Source organism: Salvelinus alpinus, chromosome 22 (genome assembly GCF_045679555.1).
Source record: "Salvelinus alpinus chromosome 22, SLU_Salpinus.1, whole genome shotgun sequence".
Taxonomy (NCBI): Eukaryota; Metazoa; Chordata; class Actinopteri; order Salmoniformes; family Salmonidae; genus Salvelinus; species Salvelinus alpinus.
Window position 1 is genome coordinate 42939344 of NC_092107.1, and position 23081 is coordinate 42962424.

Here is a 23081-nt window from a genome sequence, read left to right on the forward strand (position 1 = left end):
AGGCAACACAGTGTATCTATAGGTTAGTGATGTATAGACGAGGACAGGCAACACAGTGTATCTATAGGTCAGTGATGTATAGACGAGGACTTGCAACACAGTGTATCTATAGGTCAGTGATGTATAGACGAGGACAGGCAACACAGTGTATCTATAGGTCAGTGATGTATAGACGAGGACAGACAACACAGTGTATCTATAGGTCAGTGATGTATAGACGAGGACTTGCAACACAGTGTATCTATAGGTCAGTGATGTATAGACGAGGACAGGCAACACAGTGTATCTATAGGGCAGTGATGTATAGAGGAGGACAGACAACACAGTGTATCTATAGGTCAGTGATGTATAGACGAGGACAAACAACACAGTGTATCTATAGGTCAGTGATGTATAGACGAGGACAGGCAACACAGTGTATCTATAGGTCAGTGATGTATAGACGAGGACAGGCAACACAGTGTATCTACAGGTCAGTGATGTATAGACGAGGACAGGCAACACAGTGTATCTACAGGTCAGTGATGTATAGACGAGGACAGGCAACACAGTGTATCTATAGGTCAGTGATGTATAGACGAGGACAGACAACACAGTGTATCTATAGGTCAGTGATGTATAGACGAGGACAGGCAACACAGTGTATCTACAGGTCAGTGATGTATAGACGAGGACAGACAACACAGTGTATCTATAGGTCAGTGATGTATAGACGAGGACAGGCAACACAGTGTATCTATAGGTCAGTGATGTATAGACGAGGACAGACAACACAGTGTATCTATAGGTCAGTGATGTATAGACGAGGACAGACAACACAGTGTATCTATAGGTCAGTGATGTATAGACGAGGACAGACAACACAGTGTATCTATAGGTCAGTGATGTATAGACGAGGACAGACAACACAGTGTATCTATAGGTCAGTGATGTATAGACGAGGACAGACAACACAGTGTATCTATAGGTCAGTGATGTATAGACGAGGACAGGCAACACAGTGTATCTACAGGTCAGTGATGTATAGACGAGGACAGGCAACACAGTGTATCTATAGGTCAGTGATGTATAGACGAGGACAGGCAACACAGTGTATCTACAGGTCAGTGATGTATAGACGAGGACAGACAACACAGTGTATCTATAGGTCAGTGATGTATAGACGAGGACAGGCAACACAGTGTATCTACAGGTCAGTGATGTATAGACGAGGACAGGCAACACAGTGTATCTACAGGTCAGTGATGTATAGACGAGGACGGGCAACACAGTGTATCTATAGGTCAGTGATGTATAGACGAGTACAGACAACACAGTGTATCTATAGGTCAGTGATGTATGGACGAGGACAGGCAACACAGTGTATCTATAGGTCAGTGATGTATAGACGAGGACAGGCAACACAGTGTATCTATAGGTCAGTGATGTATAGACGAGGACAGGCAACACAGTGTATCTATAGGTCAGTGATGTATAGACGAGGACAGACAACACAGTGTATCTATAGGTCAGTGATGTATAGACGAGGACAGACAACACAGTGTATCTATAGGTCAGTGATGTATAGACGAGGACAGGCAACACAGTGTATCTACAGGTCAGTGATGTATAGACGAGGACAGGCAACACAGTGTATCTATAGGTCAGTGATGTATAGACGAGGACAGGCAACACAGTGTATCTACAGGTCAGTGATGTATAGACGAGGACAGGCAACACAGTGTATCTATAGGTCAGTGATGTATAGACGAGGACAGGCAACACAGTGTATCTACAGGTCAGTGATGTATAGACGAGGACAGGTAACACAGTGTATCTATAGGTCAGTGATCTATAGACGAGGACACAGTGTATCTATAGGTCAGTGATGTATAGACGAGGACAGACAACACAGTGTATCTATAGGTCAGTGATGTATGGACGAGGACAGGCAACACAGTGTATCTATAGGTCAGTGATGTATGGACGAGGACTTGCAACACAGTGTATCTACAGGTCAGTGATGTATGGACGAGGACTTGCAACACAGTGTATCTATAGGTCAGTGATGTATGGACGAGGACAGACAACACAGTGTATCTACAGGTCAGTGATGTATAGACGAGGACAGGCAACACAGTGTATCTACAGGTCAGTGATGTATAGACGAGGACAGGCAACACAGTGTATCTAGAGGTCAGTGATGTATAGACGAGGACAGACAACATAGTGTATCTACAGGTCAGTGATGTATAGACGAGGACAGGCAACACAGTGTATCTACAGGTCAGTGATGTATAGACGAGGACAGGCAACACAGTGTATCTATAGGTCAGTGATGTATAGACGAGGACAGGCAACACAGTGTATCTACAGGTCAGTGATGTATAGACGAGGACAGGCAACACAGTGTATCTATAGGTCAGTGATGTATAGACGAGGACAGACAACACAGTGTATCTATAGGTCAGTGATGTATAGACGAGGACAGGCAACACAGTGTATCTATAGGTCAGTGATGTATGGACGAGGACAGACAACACAGTGTATCTACAGGTCAGTGATGTATAGACGAGGACAGACAACACAGTGTATCTATAGGTCAGTGATGTATAGACGAGGACAGACAACACAGTGTATCTATAGGTCAGTGATGTATAGACGAGGACAGACATCACAGTGTATCTACAGGTCAGTGATGTATAGACGAGGACAGACAACACAGTGTATCTACAGGTCAGTGATGTATAGACGAGGACAGACAACGCAGTGTATCTACAGGTCAGTGATGTATAGACGAGGACAGGCAACACAGTGTATCAAAAGGTCAGTTTTGTATAGACGAGGACACAGTGTATCTATAGGTCAGTGATGTATAGACGAGGACAGACAACACAGTGTATCTATAGGTCAGTGATGTATGGACGAGGACAGGCAACACAGTGTATCTATAGGTCAGTGATGTATGGACGAGGACTTGCAACACAGTGTATCTACAGGTCAGTGATGTATGGACGAGGACTTGCAACACAGTGTATCTATAGGTCAGTGATGTATGGACGAGGACAGACAACACAGTGTATCTACAGGTCAGTGATGTATAGACGAGGACAGGCAACACAGTGTATCTACAGGTCAGTGATGTATAGACGAGGACAGGCAACACAGTGTATCTATAGGTCAGTGATGTATAGACGAGGACAGGCAACACAGTGTATCTACAGGTCAGTGATGTATAGACGAGGACAGACAACATAGTGTATCTACAGGTCAGTGATGTATAGACGAGGACAGGCAACACAGTGTATCTATAGGTCAGTGATGTATAGACGAGGACTTGCAACACAGTGTATCTATAGGTCAGTGATGTATAGACGAGGACAGGCAACACAGTGTATCTACAGGTCAGTGATGTATAGATGAGGACAGACAACACAGTGTATCTACAGGTCAGTGATGTATAGACGAGGACAGGCAACACAGTGTATCTATAGGTCAGTGATGTATAGACGAGGACAGACAACACAGTGTATCTATAGGTCAGTGATGTATAGACGAGGACAGGCAACACAGTGTATCTACAGGTCAGTGATGTATAGACGAGGACAGACAACACAGTGTATCTATAGGTCAGTGATGTATAGACGAGGACAGGCAACACAGTGTATCTATAGGTCAGTGATGTATAGACGAGGACAGACAACACAGTGTATCTATAGGTCAGTGATGTATAGACGAGGACAGACAACACAGTGTATCTATAGGTCAGTGATGTATAGACGAGGACAGACAACACAGTGTATCTATAGGTCAGTGATGTATAGACGAGGACAGACAACACAGTGTATCTATAGGTCAGTGATGTATAGACGAGGACAGGCAACACAGTGTATCTACAGGTCAGTGATGTATAGACGAGGACAGACAACACAGTGTATCTATAGGTCAGTGATGTATAGACGAGGACAGACAACACAGTGTATCTATAGGTCAGTGATGTATAGACGAGGACAGGCAACACAGTGTATCTATAGGTCAGTGATGTATAGACGAGGACAGGCAACACAGTGTATCTACAGGTCAGTGATGTATAGACGAGGACAGACAACACAGTTTATCTATAGGTCAGTGATGTATAGACGAGGACAGACAACACAGTGTATTTATAGGTCAGTGATGTATAGACGAGGACAGACAACACAGTGTATCTATAGGTCAGTGATGTATAGACGAGGACAGGCAACACAGTGTATCTACAGGTCAGTGATGTATAGACGAGGACGGGCAACACAGTGTATCTATAGGTCAGTGATGTATAGACGAGGACAAGCAACACAGTGTATCTATAGGTCAGTGATGTATAGACGAGTACAGACAACACAGTGTATCTATAGGTCAGTGATGTATGGACGAGGACAGGCAACACAGTGTATCTATAGGTCAGTGATGTATAGACGAGGACAGACAACACAGTGTATCTACAGGTCAGTGATGTATAGACGAGGACAGGCAACACAGTGTATCTATAGGTCAGTGATGTATAGACGAGGACAGGCAACACAGTGTATCTATAGGTCAGTGATGTATAGACGAGGACAGACAACACAGTGTATCTATAGGTCAGTGATGTATAGACGAGGACAGACAACACAGTGTATCTATAGGTCAGTGATGTATAGACGAGGACAGGCAACACAGTGTATCTACAGGTCAGTGATGTATAGACGAGGACAGGCAACACAGCGTATCTATAGGGCAGTGATGTATAGACGAGGACAGGCAACACAGTGTATCTACAGGTCAGTGATGTATAGACGAGGACAGGCAACACAGTGTATCTATAGGTCAGTGATGTATAGACGAGGACAGGCAACACAGTGTATCTACAGGTCAGTGATGTATAGACGAGGACAGGTAACACAGTGTATCTATAGGTCAGTGATCTATAGACGAGGACACAGTGTATCTATAGGTCAGTGATGTATAGACGAGGACAGACAACACAGTGTATCTATAGGTCAGTGATGTATGGACGAGGACAGGCAACACAGTGTATCTATAGGTCAGTGATGTATGGACGAGGACTTGCAACACAGTGTATCTACAGGTCAGTGATGTATGGACGAGGACTTGCAACACAGTGTATCTATAGGTCAGTGATGTATGGATGAGGACAGACAACACAGTGTATCTACAGGTCAGTGATGTATAGACGAGGACAGGCAACACAGTGTATCTACAGGTCAGTGATGTATAGACGAGGACAGGCAACACAGTGTATCTAGAGGTCAGTGATGTATAGACGAGGACAGACAACATAGTGTATCTACAGGTCAGTGATGTATAGACGAGGACAGGCAACACAGTGTATCTACAGGTCAGTGATGTATAGACGAGGACAGGCAACACAGTGTATCTATAGGTCAGTGATGTATAGACGAGGACAGGCAACACAGTGTATCTACAGGTCAGTGATGTATAGACGAGGACAGGCAACACAGTGTATCTATAGGTCAGTGATGTATAGACGAGGACAGACAACACAGTGTATCTATAGGTCAGTGATGTATAGACGAGGACAGGCAACACAGTGTATCTATAGGTCAGTGATGTATGGACGAGGACAGACAACACAGTGTATCTACAGGTCAGTGATGTATAGACGAGGACAGACAACACAGTGTATCTATAGGTCAGTGATGTATAGACGAGGACAGACAACACAGTGTATCTATAGGTCAGTGATGTATAGACGAGGACAGACATCACAGTGTATCTACAGGTCAGTGATGTATAGACGAGGACAGACAACACAGTGTATCTACAGGTCAGTGATGTATAGACGAGGACAGACAACGCAGTGTATCTACAGGTCAGTGATGTATAGACGAGGACAGGCAACACAGTGTATCAAAAGGTCAGTGATGTATAGACGAGGACAGGCAACACAGTGTATCTATAGGTCAGTGATGTATAGACGAGGACACAGTGTATCTATAGGTCAGTGATGTATAGACGAGGACAGACAACACAGTGTATCTATAGGTCAGTGATGTATGGACGAGGACAGGCAACACAGTGTATCTATAGGTCAGTGATGTATGGACGAGGACTTGCAACACAGTGTATCTACAGGTCAGTGATGTATGGACGAGGACTTGCAACACAGTGTATCTATAGGTCAGTGATGTATGGACGAGGACAGACAACACAGTGTATCTACAGGTCAGTGATGTATAGACGAGGACAGGCAACACAGTGTATCTACAGGTCAGTGATGTATAGACGAGGACAGGCAACACAGTGTATCTATAGGTCAGTGATGTATAGACGAGGACAGACAACATAGTGTATCTACAGGTCAGTGATGTATAGACGAGGACAGGCAACACAGTGTATCTACAGGTCAGTGATGTATAGACGAGGACAGACAACACAGTGTATCTACAGGTCAGTGATGTATAGACGAGGACAGACAACACAGTGTATCTACAGGTCAGTGATGTATAGACGAGGACAGACAACACAGTGTATCTATAGGTCAGTGATGTATAGACGAGGACTTGCAACACAGTGTATCTACAGGTCAGTGATGTATGGACGAGGACTTGCAACACAGTGTATCTATAGGTCAGTGATATATGGACGAGGACAGACAACACAGTGTATCTACAGGTCAGTGATGTATAGACGAGGACAGGCAACACAGTGTATCTACAGGTCAGTGATGTATAGACGAGGACAGACAACACAGTGTATCTACAGGTCAGTGATGTATAGACGAGGACAGACAACACAGTGTATCTATAGGTCAGTGATGTATAGACGAGGACAGACAACACAGTGTATCTATAGGTCAGTGATGTATAGACGAGGACAGGCAACACAGTGTATCTATAGGTCAGTGATGTATAGACGAGGACACAGTGTATCTATAGGTCAGTGATGTATAGACGAGGACAGGCGACACAGTGAACATAAATCCCTGTCTTTCTTGTTCTGTCTGAAAGTAGATAGACGTGATGACATCAATGCAGACTTCTAGCTCTTTCTTATTAGAGGGTTACTGTGGTGCTTTCTTGATTTGACAATTTCCTTCGTTTAAAATCAGGTGTTTCAATCACGCTCTTGATTGCCGTCAATTCTTCCTCGTACTCCCCCTCCTCACACCACTGTGCTTAGGTCCCAATTGGCACCCTCTTCCCTATTTAGTTCACTGCTCTTACATGGCCCTGGTCAAATATACTGCACTAAATAGGGACTGGAGAGTCTTTTCTGTCGCAGGCACTGTCTCTGTGTTATGGAGGATAAACAGAGATCCACAGTGGCTTGATGGGTTTTCGTTTTTTAATAGATACATTGCCTTTATCGTGTATTGTTAATTTCAATTTAAGATTCTAGAGACTAATATTGAGATAAACTAAAGTGACAGAATGATAAATATGGCATGCACTCTGGTTTTCTTTCTCCGGAGGTGGAAAAGTAAAGATACCTACTCAGAAAATGACTCAGTCAAATTCAAAGTCACCTTGTGAAATATCACTATTGTAAAATTCTCAAAGTATCTAGTTTTAAATATATTTAAGTATCAAATGTAAATGTAAATTATATAATATACTTAACCAGAGGGCACCATTTAGATTTTTTTACATGTATTTACAGATATCGAGGGGAACTCCAACAATCAGACATCATTTACAAACGTAGCATTTGTGTTTAGTGAGTCCTCCAGATCAGAGGCAGTAGGGATGACCAGGGATGTTCTCTGTTTAGTGAGTCCTCCAGATCAGAGGCAGTAGGGATGACCAGGGATGTTCTCTGTTTAGTGAGTCCTCCAGATCAGAGGCAGTAGGGATGACCAGGGATGTTCTCTGTTTAGTGAGTCCTCCAGATCAGAGGCAGTAGGGATGACCAGGGATGTTCTCTGTTTAGTGAGTCCTCCAGATCAGAGGCAGTAGGGATGACCAGGGATGTTCTCTGTTTAGTGAGTCCTCCAGATCAGAGGCAGTAGGGATGACCAGGGATGTTCTCTGTTTAGTGAGTCCTCCAGATCAGAGGCAGTAGGGATGACCAGGGATGTTCTCTGTTTAGTGAGTCCTCCAGATCAGAGGCAGTAGGGATGACCAGGGATGTTCTCTGTTTAGTGAGTCCTCCAGATCAGAGGCAGTAGGGATGACCAGGGATGTTCTCTGTTTAGTGAGTCCTCCAGATCAGAGGCAGTAGGGAGGACCAGGGATGTTCTCTGTTTAGTGAGTCCTCCAGATCAGAGGCAGTATGGATGACCAGGGATTTTCTCTGTTTAGTGAGTCCTCCAGATCAGAGGCAGTAGGGATGACCAGGGATGTTCTCTGTTTAGTGAGTCCTCCAGATCAGAGGCAGTAGAAATGACCAGGGATGTTCTCTGTTTAGTGAGTCCTCCAGATCAGAGGCAGTAGAAATGACCAGGGATGTTCTCTGTTTAGTGAGTCCTCCAGATCAGAGGCAGTAGAAATGACCAGGGATGTTCTCTGTTTAGTGAGTCCTCCAGATCAGAGGCAGGAGGGATGACCAGGGATGTTCTCTTTATAGAGTTAGTGTGTGATTTGGACCATTTTCCTGTCCTACTAAAGCATTCAAAATGTAATAAGTACTTTTGGGTGTCAGGGAAATTAAGTAGTACTTTTGGGTGTCAGGGAAATTAAGTAGTACTTTTGGGTGTCAGGGAAATTAAGTAGTACTTTACATCAGTTAGTATCTAATGAGCATCTTCCGTCTTTATCCTCTATATAATATTAAATGTTCCTCTGTAATATTTATATTTAGGTGTCCTCCTCCTCTGACGGCAGTTAGCCCTGCGTGACTCTGTTCTGAGGGAGGTTGACAGCATTATTTATTATAATTAAGGACAGCAAAAAGCTATTAAAAGAGATATGGGATGGGAGCCCTTACTTAGCCTCTGTTCTGTCTCGCCACAGTGACTCAGGTAATTTCCCTTTGCCTCAGAGAAGCGTCTCTGCCAGCTGCTACCCACACACAGGAAGAGAGGGGGAACACAACACAATAGAGGGAGAGAGAGAAGTGAACAGAGAAGAAGACAGAGAGGGATCGTGCAGCAACTAGAATAACAAGAAACAATTCAAGTACAAGAACAGAGAGAAGAGATTACAGAGTAAAGTAGTACACACACATCAGACCGAATACCTCACACCACAATCCTCACACCACAATCCTCACACCTCACACCACAATCCTCACACCTCACACCACAATCCTCACACCTCACACCACAATCATCACACCTCACACCACAATCCTCACACCACAATCCTCACACCTCACACCACAATCATCACACCTCACACCACAATCCTCACACCTCACACCACAATCCTCACACCTCACACATCACACCTCACACCACAATCCTCACACCTCACACCTCACACCTCACACCTCACACCTCACACCTCACACCTCACAACTCACAACTCACACCACAAACCTCACACCTCACACCACAATCCTCACACCTCACACCACAATCCTCACACCTCACACCACAATCATCACACCTCACACCACAATCCTCACACCTCACACCACAATCCTCACACCTCACACATCAGACCTCACACCACAATCCTCACACCTCACACCTCACACCTCACACCTCACACCTCACAACTCACAACTCACACCACAAACCTCACACCTCACACCACAATCCTCACACCTCACACCACAATCCTCACACCTCACACCACAATCCTCACACCTCACACCACAATCCTCACACCTCACACCACAATCCTCACACCTCACATCACAATCCTCACACATCACACCACAATCCTCACATCTCACACCACAAACATCACACCTCACACCACAAACATCACACCTCACACCACAATCCTCACACCTCACACCACAATCCTCACACCTCACACCACAATCCTCACACCTCACACCACAATCCTCACACCTCACACCACAATCCTCACACCTCACACCACAATCCTCACACCACACACCACAATCCTCACACCTCACACCACAAGCCTCACACCTCACACCTCACACCACAATCCTCACACCTCACACCGCAATCCTCACACCGCACACCACAATCCTCACACCTCACACCACAATCCTCACACCTCACACCACAATCCTCACACCTCACACCACAAACATCACACCTCACACCACAATCCTCACACCTCACACCACAATCCTCACACCTCACACCACAATCCTCACACCTCACACCACAATCCTCACACCTCACACCACAATCCTCACACCTCACACCACAATCCTCACACCTCACACCACAATCCTCACACCTCACACCACAATCCTCACACCTCACACCACAATCCTCACACCTCACACCACAATCCTCACACCTCACACCACAATCCTCACTCCTCACACCACAATCCTCACACCTCACACCACAATCCTCACACCTCACACCACAATCCTCACACCTCACACCTCACACCACAAACATCAGACCTCACACCTCACACCTCACTCCTCACACCACAATCGTCACACCTCACTCCACAATCCTCACACCTCACACCTCACACCTCACACCACAAACATCAGACCTCACACATCACACCTCACTCCTCACTTCTCCTACCTCATACCTCACACCACAATCCTCACACCTCACACCACAATCCGCACACCTCACACCACAATCCTCACACCACAAATCTCACACCTCACACCTCACACCACAAACATCACACCTCACACCACAAACCTCACTCCTCACACCACAAATCTCACACCACAAACCTCACACCTCACACCACAAACCTAACCATAGGGCTCTGGTCAAAAGTAGTCAAATCAAATCAAGTTTATTTTATATAGCCCTTCGTACATCAGCTAATATCTCGAAGTGCTGTACAGAAACCCAGCCTAAAACCCCAAACAGCAAGCAATGCAGGTGTAGAAGGTAAAAGGGTGGCATTTGAGACGCATGCCTAGGTGTTTGGTTGCCAGGCTAGGAGAGGGTTGTCGTTATGCTAAAGTCCATTATCCATGTTTCCTCCAGAAGCTCATGGGAGTGTGTGTACAGGGACTTGCTATTGCCTCTCCTCCCAATCTGGGAATATCACCTAGACAACCAGGGCTCCGGAGCATAACGTCTGGGGTCTAGATGCACACAGAGGTCCTTAATCAAATCACATGACAGGATGAGGATGCTGTTGTGATACTTCAGGGGGCCCCACGTACTCCACAAATCATGTAATTGATGAGATATTCAAAAAGGTTGAATATTACCATTACAGATCCAGATCTAGCTACCCTACATTACATGTGCCAGAGAACCAGATTTAGCTTCCCTACATCACATGTGCCAGAGATCCAGATCGAGCTACCCTACATTACATGTGCCAGAGTTCGAGATCTAGCTACTCTACATCACATGTGCCAGAGTCCCAGATTTAGCTACCCTACGTTACATGTGCCCGAATTCCAGATCATATGTGTTTGTCTTCTATGTTCGCTGCACTGAACCCAGGCCCAATACCAGATACCACACTGGACCCAGGTCCAATACCAGATACCACACTGAACCCAGGTCCAATACCAGATACCTTACTGAACCCAGGTCCAATACCAGATACCACACTGAACCCAGGTCCAATACCAGATACCACACTGAACCCAGGTCCAATACCAGATACCTTACTGAACCCAGGTCCAATACCAGATACCACACTGGACCCAGGTCCAATACCAGATACCTTACTGAACGCAGGTCCAATACCAGATACCACACTGAACCCAGGTCCGATACCAGATACCTTACTGAACCCAGGTCCGATACCAGATACCACACTGAACCCAGGTCCAATACCAGATACCACACTGAACCCAGGTCCAATACCAGATACCACACTGAACCCAGGTCCAATACCACACTGAACCCAGGTCCAATACCCGATACCACACTGAACCCAGGTCCAATACCAGATACCACACTGAACCCAGGTCCAATACCAGTTACCACACTGGACCCAGGTCCAATACCAGATACCTTACTGAACCCAGGTCTAATACCAGATACCACACTGGACCCAGGTCCAATACCAGATACCACACTGAACCCAGGTCCAATACCAGATACCACACTGAACCCAGGTCCAATACCAAATACCACACTGAACCCAGGTCCAATATCAGATACCACACTGAACCCAGGTCCAATACCAGTTACCACACTGGACCCAGGTCCAATACCAGATACCACACTGAACCCAGGTCCAATACCAGATACCACACTGGACACAGGTCCAATACCAGATACCACACTGAACCCAGGTCCAATACCAGATACCACACTGAACCCAGGTCCAATACCAGCTACCACACTGGACCCAGGTCCAATACCAGATACCACACTGGACCCAGGTCCAATACCAGATACCACACTGAACCCAGGTCCAATACCAGATACCACACTGAACCCAGGTCCGATACCAGATACCACACTGAACCCAGGTCCAATACCAGATACCACACTGAACCCAGGTCCAATACCAGATACCATACTGAACCCAGGTCCGATACCAGATACCACACTGAACCCAGGTCCAATACCAGATACCTTACTGAACCCAGGTCCAATACCAGATACCTTGCTGGACCCAGGCCCAATACCAGATACCTTACTGGACCCAGGTCCAATACCAGATACCACACTGAACCCAGGTCCAATACCAGATACCACACTGGACCCAGGTCCTATTCCAGATACCACACTGTACCCAGGTCCAATACCAGATACCACACTGGACCCAGGTCCAATACCAGATACCACACTGAACCCAGGTCCAATACCAGATACCACACTGAACCCAGGTCCAATACCAGATACCACACTGAACCCAGGTCCAATACCAGATACCTTACTGAACCCAGGTCCAATACCAGATACCTTACTGAACCCAGGTCCAATACCAGATACCACACTGGACCCAGGTCCAATACCAGATACCACACTAAACCCAGGTCCAATACCAGATACCACACTGAACCCAGGTCCAATACCAGATACCACACTGAACCCAGGTCCAATACCAGATACCACACTGAACCCAGGTCCAATACCAGATACCTTACTGGACCCAGGTCCGATACCAGATACCACACTGAACCCAGGTCCGATACCAGATACCACACTGAACCCAGGTCCAATACCAGATACCACACTGAACCCAGGTCCAATACCAGATACCACACTGGACCCAGGTCCAATATCAGATACCACACTGAACCCAGGTCCAATACCAGATACCACACTGGACCCAGGTCCAATACCAGATACCACACTGAACCCAGGTCCAATACCAGATACCACACTGAACCCAGGTCCAATACCAGATACCAAGGAGTCCAAGAAACCACACCCCACCCAGTCCGATGCCTCCAATACTTTTCAGGAATGCTTTCCAAGACAAATAATGTCTACAATCACGAACCAGAAGCGCTCCTCTTTCCCAATGCTTTCTGTCTCTTTTTCTCTTTCTGCTAATCTGTATCTCTGTTTCTTCTGTTCTTCTCTGTTTCTCTTTCACTCTGCTGCCAAAGTAACTGCTGTCTGTTTCTGTCCCCTTCCGCTCCTCGTCCTCCCAGCATCGCTGTGGCTGTGGTGGCTGGTCCTGTTGTGACACAGCCTCCTCCTAGCGATTCAGTTGCACCTCCGCCAGAGCCCGATACTGTTGTGACACAGGCCACCGAGAAGCCTGAATCCCCCACAAGGAAAGTAATGGCACCCGTCCCCAGTCTACCCTCCACTGGCACCACCCCACCCCGCTCTCCCCCACTAGGTCCCTGTATCTTGTTGCCTGCATGCAATGGTGGCCTGAAATTAATATTCTTGAGCACACGATTGTAAATATTGATAAGTATAATACAAAATGAATGCCATATCATCACCTTCAGGGCAAATAGAACCTCACAGTGGGGACGTTATCACAAGAACACACTGTTAGAATTAACAGAAAGTTTCTGATTGCGCTTTTATATCTGATACAAATAAAAACAATACTTTTTTTTCCTACCCCTTCAAGTTGATGAAACACAATCAGATTAGATGTCCTGAATACCTTCATCTAAAATGATAAGACTAAAGAAGATAAAACATTTAATTCAAATATCTTTAAGATAAGACTTTCTCAAGTTTATGGATCGTAAATGTTCAGAACCAAACACATTCTAGGCCTGATCATTGTCTTGGGGGGGAAAAAACTTGAAAATGTAATATATTAGAATATTAGAGAATAAAAAGCTATATTTTTTTAATAATTATGATAAACGTCTTCGTGATACATGTGTTACTACTCTGTTAGGGTTGTCAGTCATAATAAACCATTTTAACAGTGCTCTATCTGACTGGCTATCCTTCTCTACCTCTGCATCTCTCTTTCCTCTCCTCATGTCTGGCTGTTTGCATGGATGTCTGACGAATACTGTTCTCTACTGTTCTGTACAGCGTGCATGGCAACGTTCTGTCCTGTTTCTTTGTCGTCATGGTGATAGGCATGAGATTCTAAATGGAATGATACGTGTGTGTTGATCAATATCTTGTATTTCTTTCAAGTCTGTTGTCAAGCTTGTCATGAAAAATATCATTGTCTCACCACAAAAGTAAATGGATAAATTCCATTTTTAAATGTTGAACTGTGTAAATGTTGATGATAACGGATTTCTTTGCTGAAGTGAAAACAAGTGAATGCGTAGGGGAGGAATGGGTATTGTATGGCAAAGTGGAATGATCGTGAAGAGATTCATAGTCATAAATAAATGACTGTGCTTATCAATGAATGTCAGAGAGGGTTTAAATGGGTAGTACAGTATTTCGCTGGGTTTAAAGGTGGAGTCCAGTATTTAGATGGGTTTAACCCTTGTGTGGTGTTCGGGTCTGTTGGACCCACTTTCAATGTTTACTAAAAGACAAATGATACAATTAATAATTTTTTCAACCTGAGACTCATTTGCCTCGGCTAATTTTCTGTGAAGAACACGCAAAAGAACACATTTTCATTGCGTACACACTGTGCACCCCCTACACATTTATATCACATATGCGGTGTTCTGGTCCATTGGACCCGAAGGTAATAAACGTGTGGGAAAGTGTGTGCTGTTTCAACATAGCACCAAGAACCTGTCTGTCTCCCTGCTTGTCTGTCTGTCTCCCTGCTTGTCTGTCTGTCTCCCGCTTTTCTCGCATTATTTACCCTTTGTAGTGTGTGAAACTACACAATGTCGTGCGGGAACCTGCACAATGTTATTACAATACATTATTTTCAATACATTGTGAAAAAATCTGTATTTTTCCACACACTTCCCCAACCAGGTACAAATTGGGGGAGGGACACAACAAATAAATAGATTTATCAGTGTGGCAAAAATCATCTCTGCTCAGAGGGCCTTAGAAATCCTGTTTGCAGAGAGAGGAGCTCGTGTAGAAGGAGTGTTCTTCAACTTCGGAAGATGAAGACATTTCTGAATATGAGGATCATGTCTCTGTCAATTCGGAGTCTGACAGTGAGTTGGAAGAAGAGGATGAGATTGACCCTCAGCAAGCCCCAGGACCAGCCCGTCAGCAGCCAGGACCAGCCAATCAACAACCAGCTAATCAGCAGCCTGCAGGAGGAGAAAATATGGATGGCAAAACATTGTGGAATTGAATGGAATTGAATCTTCTTGCCAAAGGAATGAGCCACCCTGCAAGGCTGCCAATGTAATAAGGATGCAACCAGGGCTGACGCGGATGACGGTTACTCATGAGCAGGACACAAAGTCTTTAGAACTGTTCATCCCAGACACCATCCAGAAAATCATTCTGGACTGAACTCATTTGGAGGGAAGGCGTGCTTTTGGAGAGAAATGGAAAGAGATGGACCAAACTCATTTACATGCATACTTTGGAGTTCCTATTCTTGCTGGTGTTTTCAGATCCAATGGGGAATCCACAGAATCCCTCTGGAATGCAGAAACTGGCAGAGAACTTTTCTGTGCAACAATGTCTCTGGAAAACGTCCAGGATTATCCGCTTCGATAACCGAGACACCAGACCAGCTCGGCGGCAGAGAGACAAGCTAGCTGCAATCAGTTCAGTTTGAGACGAGTGGGTGCACCGCCTTCCCCTGTTTTACAACCCTGGGCCCAACGTTACTGTTGATGAGCAGTTTATGCCATTTATGGGCCGCTGCCCCTTCAGGCAGTACATACCGTCTAAACCCGCAAAATATGGAATCAAGATCTGGGCTGCCTGTGATGCTGCTTCATCATACGAAAAAAGAAGCCAGAGCTCACACCTCAGCTGTTGAATACATAGAACAGGCCTATCAATACCTCTAAGTTTGTGCTCACGGCCAACACGTCCCTAGTGTCCTAGGTACCAAAGAAAGGGAACAATGTGGTACTCTTGAGTACGCTGCATAGGGATTGGAGAATCTGTGGCCTGGAACATCAACAACCAGAAATCATAATGGATTACAATGCCACAAATGTAGGGGTGGACAATTTAGACAAGCTGGTGACTGGCTACAGCTGCAAAAGAAGAACCCTACGCTGGCCACTTGTGATATTCTTCAACATCTTGGACATCTCGGCGTTTGTCATCTGTTTTGGACCCAGCGTTGGACCCAGATGGGAACAGAGGGACGCTCTGATTGGTGAGACCTCAAATCCAGAGGAGGTAACATATCCCAAGGACCCCAGCTTCTGCACCCATGGTGAGGAAGATTCGGGAGGAGGATGCTGCTGCCCCATCCACCCGACCCACAGAACCAACAACTCCAATATAGGAAGTAAGTGTGAGTGATGTTGTTGCATGTGTGTGTCTGACTCTCCTACCTTGGCCTGCTGTAACTATTTATTTGTATTTTATTTTATTTCACCTTTATTTAACCAGGTAGGCCAGTTGAGAACAAGTTCTCATTTACAACTGCGACCTGGCCAAGATAAAGCAAAGCAGTGCGAGAAAAACAACAACACAGAGTTACACATAGAATAAACAAATGTACAGTCAATAACACAATAGAAAATCTGTATACAGTGTGTGCAAATGGAGTAAGGAGGTAAGGCAATAAATAGGCCATAGTGGCCAAAGTAATTACAAATGAGCAATTAACACTGGAGTGAATAGATGTGCAGATGATGATGTGCCAGTAATGTGCAACTATATATGTGAGTGAGATGTTAGTAATATCCCTGAACTAAGTGTTTTCATCATTCTAGATTGCAGCCGGTAGCAACAAGAAGAAGCACTGCGATGTGTGTGGACCCGAGAAGGACATGAAGACACAGTACACATGCATCAAGTGGAATAAATACATTGGCAACACGCACACAGTTAAACTCTGTCCCTCATGTGGTGTGTAGACTGGCCTTCATTTGTGTTCATTGGGGCACCTATATAATTTCCATAAAATACTGTATGTAAAATGTATCCTTCCAATTTGTTCAGTTCAAAGCAATAAACATGAATAGTGATGAAAACTTTGTTTCATTCATATTTGTTCAAGATAAACAAGATTTCTTCCACCCATGTCTTCATTATAATTGACAGTTTTGATATTTTTTTTTTAAGAATAGCTCTTTTATTGCTAAATGTGATCTAGCAGGTCTATGGCAAATATTAAGCATGTGTAACAGTATAACTTTAGTACCGTCCCCTCGCCCCGACACGGGCGCGAACCAGGGACCCTCTGCACACATCAACAACTGACACCCACGAAGCGTCGTTACCCATCGCTCCACAAAAGCCGCGGCCCTTGCAGAGCAAGGGGAAACCCTACTTAAGTCTCAGAGCAAGTGACGTAACTGATTGAAATGCTAGTAGCGCGTACCCGCTAACTAGCTAGCCATTTCACATCCGTTACACATGCTGTCTATTTTACTTGTAATACATTAAGTCAACATCTAGGTATTAAGTATTTTTATGTAAATTGTTATGGCTGTATTGTTTTAAAAACCCAATAATGTTTTGGGTCCATCAGACCCGCGAAAATTTGGTGAAAAACAAAAACATGAACACCACACAAGGGTTAAAGGGGTAGTCCGGTATTTAGCTTGGTTTAAAGGGGTAGTCCGGTATTTAGCTTGGTTTAAAGGGGTAGTCCGGTATTTAGCTTGGTTTAAAGGGGTAGTCCGGTATTTGGCTTGGGTTAAAGGGGTAGTCCGGTATTTAGCTTGGTTTAAAGGGGTAGTCCGGTATTTGGCTTGGGTTAAAGGGGTAGTCCGGTATTTAGCTTGGTTTAAAGGGGTAGTCCAGTTAAAGGGGTAGTACAGTTTTTGTCCGAGTTTAAAAGGGGTAGTCCAGTATTTAGCTGAGTTTAAAGGGGGAGTACAGTATTTAGCTGAGTTTAGAGGGGTAGTCCAGTATTTAGCTGAGTTTAAAGGGGGAGTACAGTATTTAGCTGAGTTTAAAGGGGGAGTCCAGTATTTAGCTGAGTTTAAAGGGGTAGTCCAGTATTTAGCTGAGTTTAAAGGGGGAGTACAGTATTTAGCTGAGTTTAAAGGGGGAGTCCAGTATTTAGCTGAGTTTAAAGGGGGAGTCCAGTTAAAGGGGTAGTACAGTTTTTGTCCGAGTTTAAAAGGGGTAGTCCAGTATTTAGCTGAGTTTAAAGGGGGAGTACAGTATTTAGCTGAGTTTAGAGGGGTAGTCCAGTATTTAGCTGAGTTTAAAGGGGGAGTACAGTATTTAGCTGAGTTTAAAGGGGGAGTCCAGTATTTAGCTGAGTTTAAAGGGGTAGTCCAGTATTTAGCTGAGTTTAAAGGGGGAGTACAGTATTTAGCTGAGTTTAAAGGGGGAGTCCAGTATTTAGCTGAGTTTAAAGGGGGAGTCCAGTATTTAGCTGAGTTTAAAGGGGGAGTCCAGTATTTAGCCGAATTGTTCCAATCTCATTGTTGCTAACCATGTTAATGAGAGCTGAGCGCTGGATAACATGTACAGTATGTGTGCTCTCTTTGCATGACTATATACAGGGAGTAGCAACATCTGTTTTTTTTAAATCAATGCAGGCAGTCTAGTTATCCATTTGATCAGTTATTTAGCATGTTTAGCAGTCTTATGGGGGAGGAGGCTGTTCAGGGTCTTGTTTAGCATGTTTAGCAGTCTTATGGGGGAGGAGGCTGTTCAGGGTCTTGTTTAGCATGTTTAGCAGTCTTATGGGGGAGGAGGCTGTTCAGGGTCTTATTTAGCATGTTTAGCAGTCTTATGGGGGAGGAGGCTGTTCAGGGTCTTGTTTAGCATGTTTAGCAGTCTTATGGGGGAGGAGGCTGTTCAGGGTCTTATTTAGCATGTTTAGCAGTCTTATGGGGGAGGAGGCTGTTCAGGGTCTTGTTTAGCGTGTTTAGCAGTCTTATGGGGGAGGAGGCTGTTCAGGGTCTTGTTTAGCATGTTTAGCAGTCTTATGGGGGAGGAGGCTGTTCAGGGTCTTGTTTAGCTTGTTTAGCAGTCTTATGGGGGAGGAGGCCGTTCAGGGTCTTGTTTAGCATGTTTAGCAGTCTTATGGGGGAGGAGGCTGTTCAGGGTCTTGTTTAGCATGTTTAGCAGTCTTATGGGGGAGGAGGCTGTTCAGGGTCTTGTTTAGCATGTTTAGCAGTCTTATGGGGGAGGAGGCTGTTCAGGGTCTTGTTTAGCTTGTTTAGCAGTCTTATGGGGGAGGAGGCTATTCAGGGTCTTGTTGGTTTCAGACATTGTGTGGTAGCAGAGGGAACAGTCAATGGCTTGGATGGCTGGAGTCTTTTGAATTTTTTTTGAGCCTTCTGGTATAGATGTCCTGGATGACAGGTAGCTCTGCCCCAGTACTGTATTCACTACCCTCTGAAGCGGCAGCCCTAGCCTTTAGCTCAGTGCGGATATTGCCTGTAATCCATGGCTTCCGGTTGGGGTATGTACTTACGTACACTGTAGGGACAACTCCTCAATGTTATCGGATGAATCCCCGGAACATATTCCAGTCTTTGATAGCGAAACAGTCCGGTACCTTAGTATCCGCTTCATTGGACTACTTCCGTATTGAGCACATTACTGGAATTTCCTGTTTGAGTTTTTGCTTGTAAGCAGGAGGGTAGAGTTATGGTCTGATTTGCCAAAGGGAGGGTGAGGGAGGACCTTGTATGCATTTCTGTGTGTTTTAGTAAAGCTGATCTAGAGTTTTGTCGCATCTAGTTGCACAGGTGACATGCCGGATTTCAGTTTCCCTGCATTAAATCAATGGCCTCTGGGAGAGCATTTCATGTTTGCTTATGGCCCTATACAATTTGTTGAGTGTGATCTTAGTGCCAGCATCAGTAGGTGGTGCTAAATAGACAGCTAAGAAAAATATTGATGAAATAGTTTGGTCTTAATACAGCCGTCGATGAGAATGAGGGGGTGCTCGGTCTTCCTAATACAGCTATTCCAACTCAGACAAGCAAAAACTCGAGACTTCCTTAATTTTAGAGTTTGTGCACCAGCTGTTAACACTCTTTTCTGAGTTTGCCGTCCGGTGATGCATAGAAAAAACAGCAAGATTTATATTATCCATGTCCCCTTTCAACCACAAATCTGAGGAAACATAGGATTTTACAGTTTTTCAGGTCCTGTTGATAGGATAGTCTCGAACTGAACTCATCCAGTTTGTTCTCCTGTGACTGCACGTTCGCCAATAGAACAGAGAGGAAATGGCGGTCTATTTGATCGCCGACTTAGTCTCATCTGAATGCCGCCTCACCTGCCTCTCTTTCGCCGCTGTTTCGTCTTTCGAGTCCCGGGGATTTAGGCAACAGCTGCTGACTCTTTGAAGCAGAAATCTTCATCCAAATTGAGGTGTTCTGACGTCCAGAAGCTGTTTTCGGTAATAGGAAATGATGGCGTAGACCACGTTTACATGCACACCAATATCCGGTTATTATTCAGGATACTCAAGTATTCTTGTTTTGAGTTGACGCATATAAATGTCATATCCTGTTTACAATAACCCAAAAAAAGCATGTTTCCTGTTTATGAGAAACCCGGATAAGATGCCTGGGATAGGCTGATCTTAGACGGTGTACTGTGGCGTGTAAACATCTTATTCAGTTTACTGTTGTTTCTCACGGTACTGAGCAGTTCAATCCACCACAATAATTCCATAATAATTTATTTAGCTGCTACTCCGTACCTGACTGTATAACCTACTGGCGTAGGCTCCTTTCACCCCTAGTTTAGACACATTTCTGCTTATAATTTTCAACAACATACTGGTACTTCCAAGATGGCGTAGCGGTGCGGACGTGTTTGTTGTTGTCCCGTGCAAATGTTATGTTTTTTTTCTTCGTCTTTTTAGGTATATATTGCAATATATTTCAATCTCTTTACCCATTTATAAATTAAATATACCTTCCGGTACCCCGCCTCACCCAATGTGATATGGATCTGCTATTTTTAGACCTTATAGTCAGAACCTACATCAGAAGCCATCAGAAGCTAACCAGCTAATTAGCTACTAGCTATTTAGTCATTGTCCCCCCTCAGCTCCCAGCTGTGCCCTGGACACCATATGTGAACGGATTGCCCCCCATCTATCTTCAGAGCTCGTGTTGCTAGGTTACCTAAACTGGGACATGCTTAACACCCCAACCGTCCTACAATCTAAGCTAGATGCCCTCAATATCAAGGAACCCACCACGTACAACCCTAAATCTGTAAACATTGGCAACCTCATAGATATTTTCCTGACCAACTTGCCCTCCAAATACACCTCTGCTGTTTTCAATCAGGATCTCAGCGATCACTGCCTCATTGCCTGCATCCGTAATGGGTCCGCGGTCAAACCACCACCACACATCACTGCCAAATACTCCCTTAAACACTTCTGCGAGCAGGCCTTTCTAATTGACCTGACCTGGGTATCCTGGAAGGATATTGACCTCATCCCGTCAGAAAAGTATGCCTGGTTGTTCTTTAAAAGTAATTTCCTCACATCTTAAATAAGAGTGCCCCTTTCAAAACATTTCGAACTAAGAACAGATATAGCCCCTGGTTCACTCCAGACCTGACTGGCCTTGACCAGCACGAAAAAACATCCTGTGGCATACTGCACTAGGAAGTCAGGAACCAATACAGACAGTCAGTTAGGAAAGCAAAGACTAGCTTTTTCAAACAGAAATTTGCATCCTGTAGCTCTAACTCCAAAAAGTTTTGGGACACTGTAAAGTCCATGCAGAATAAGAGCACCTCCTAGCAGCAGCCCACTGCACTGAGGCTAGGAAATACTGTCATCACCAATAAATCCACGATTATCGAGAATTTCAATAAGCATTTCTCTACGGCTGGCCATGCTTTACTCCTGGCTACCCCATCCATGGCCAACAGCTCCGCCCCCCCCGCAGCTACTTGCCCAAGCCTCCCCAGCTTCTCCTTCACCCAAATGCAGACAGCAGATGTTCTGAAAGACCTGCAAAACCTGGACCCATACAAATCAGCTGGGCTAGACAATCTGGACCCTCTCTTTCTAAAATTATCCGCCGCCATTGTTGCAACCCCTATTACTAGTCTGTTCAACCTCTTTCGTATCGCCCGAGATCCCTAAAGATTGGATAGCTGCCGCGGTCATCCCCCTCTTCAAAGGGGGTGACACTCTAGACCCAGCCTGTTACAGACCTATATCCATTCTCCCCTTCTAAACTCTTCGAAAGCCTTAGAAAACTTAGCAAACAGTTCACTGACCAATTCGAATCCCACCGTACATTCTCCGCTGTGCAATCTGGTTTCCGAGCAGGTCACGGGTGCACCTCAGCCACGCTCAAGGTACTAAACGATATCATAACCGGCATCGATAAAAGACAGTACTGTGCAGCCGTCTTCATCGACCTGGCCAAGGCTTTCGACTGTCAATCACCGTATTCTTATCGGCAGACTCAACAGCCTTGGTTTCTGAAATGACTGCCTTGCATGGTTCACCAACTACTTCTCAGTTAGAGTTCAGTGTGTCAAATCGGGGGGCCTGTTCTCCGGACCTCTGGCAGTATCTATTTGGGTACCAGAGGGTTAAATTCTCAGGTCGGCTCTTTTCTCTGTATATACCAACAATGTCGCTCTTGCTGCAGGTGAT

General features: G+C 45.0%; 1 protein-coding gene across 3 annotated transcripts in view; it reads left to right on the forward strand.

The window, feature by feature from the left end:
• The window catches only part of LOC139549546 (nectin 1b-like), a 735897-nt gene that overhangs the window by 619921 nt on the left and 92895 nt on the right, over positions 1 to 23081 (forward strand). Inside the window, exon 7 of one of the 3 annotated variants that reach the window (XM_071360157.1) lies at positions 13627 to 13920. The exons of the other annotated variants lie outside the window; for them this stretch is intronic. Within the exon in view, the coding sequence (XP_071216258.1) occupies positions 13627 to 13888 (262 nt within the window). The 3' untranslated portion in view covers positions 13889 to 13920. Of the gene's footprint in view, positions 1 to 13626; positions 13921 to 23081 lie in introns of those variants that run through there. 3 annotated transcript variants of the gene reach the window in all.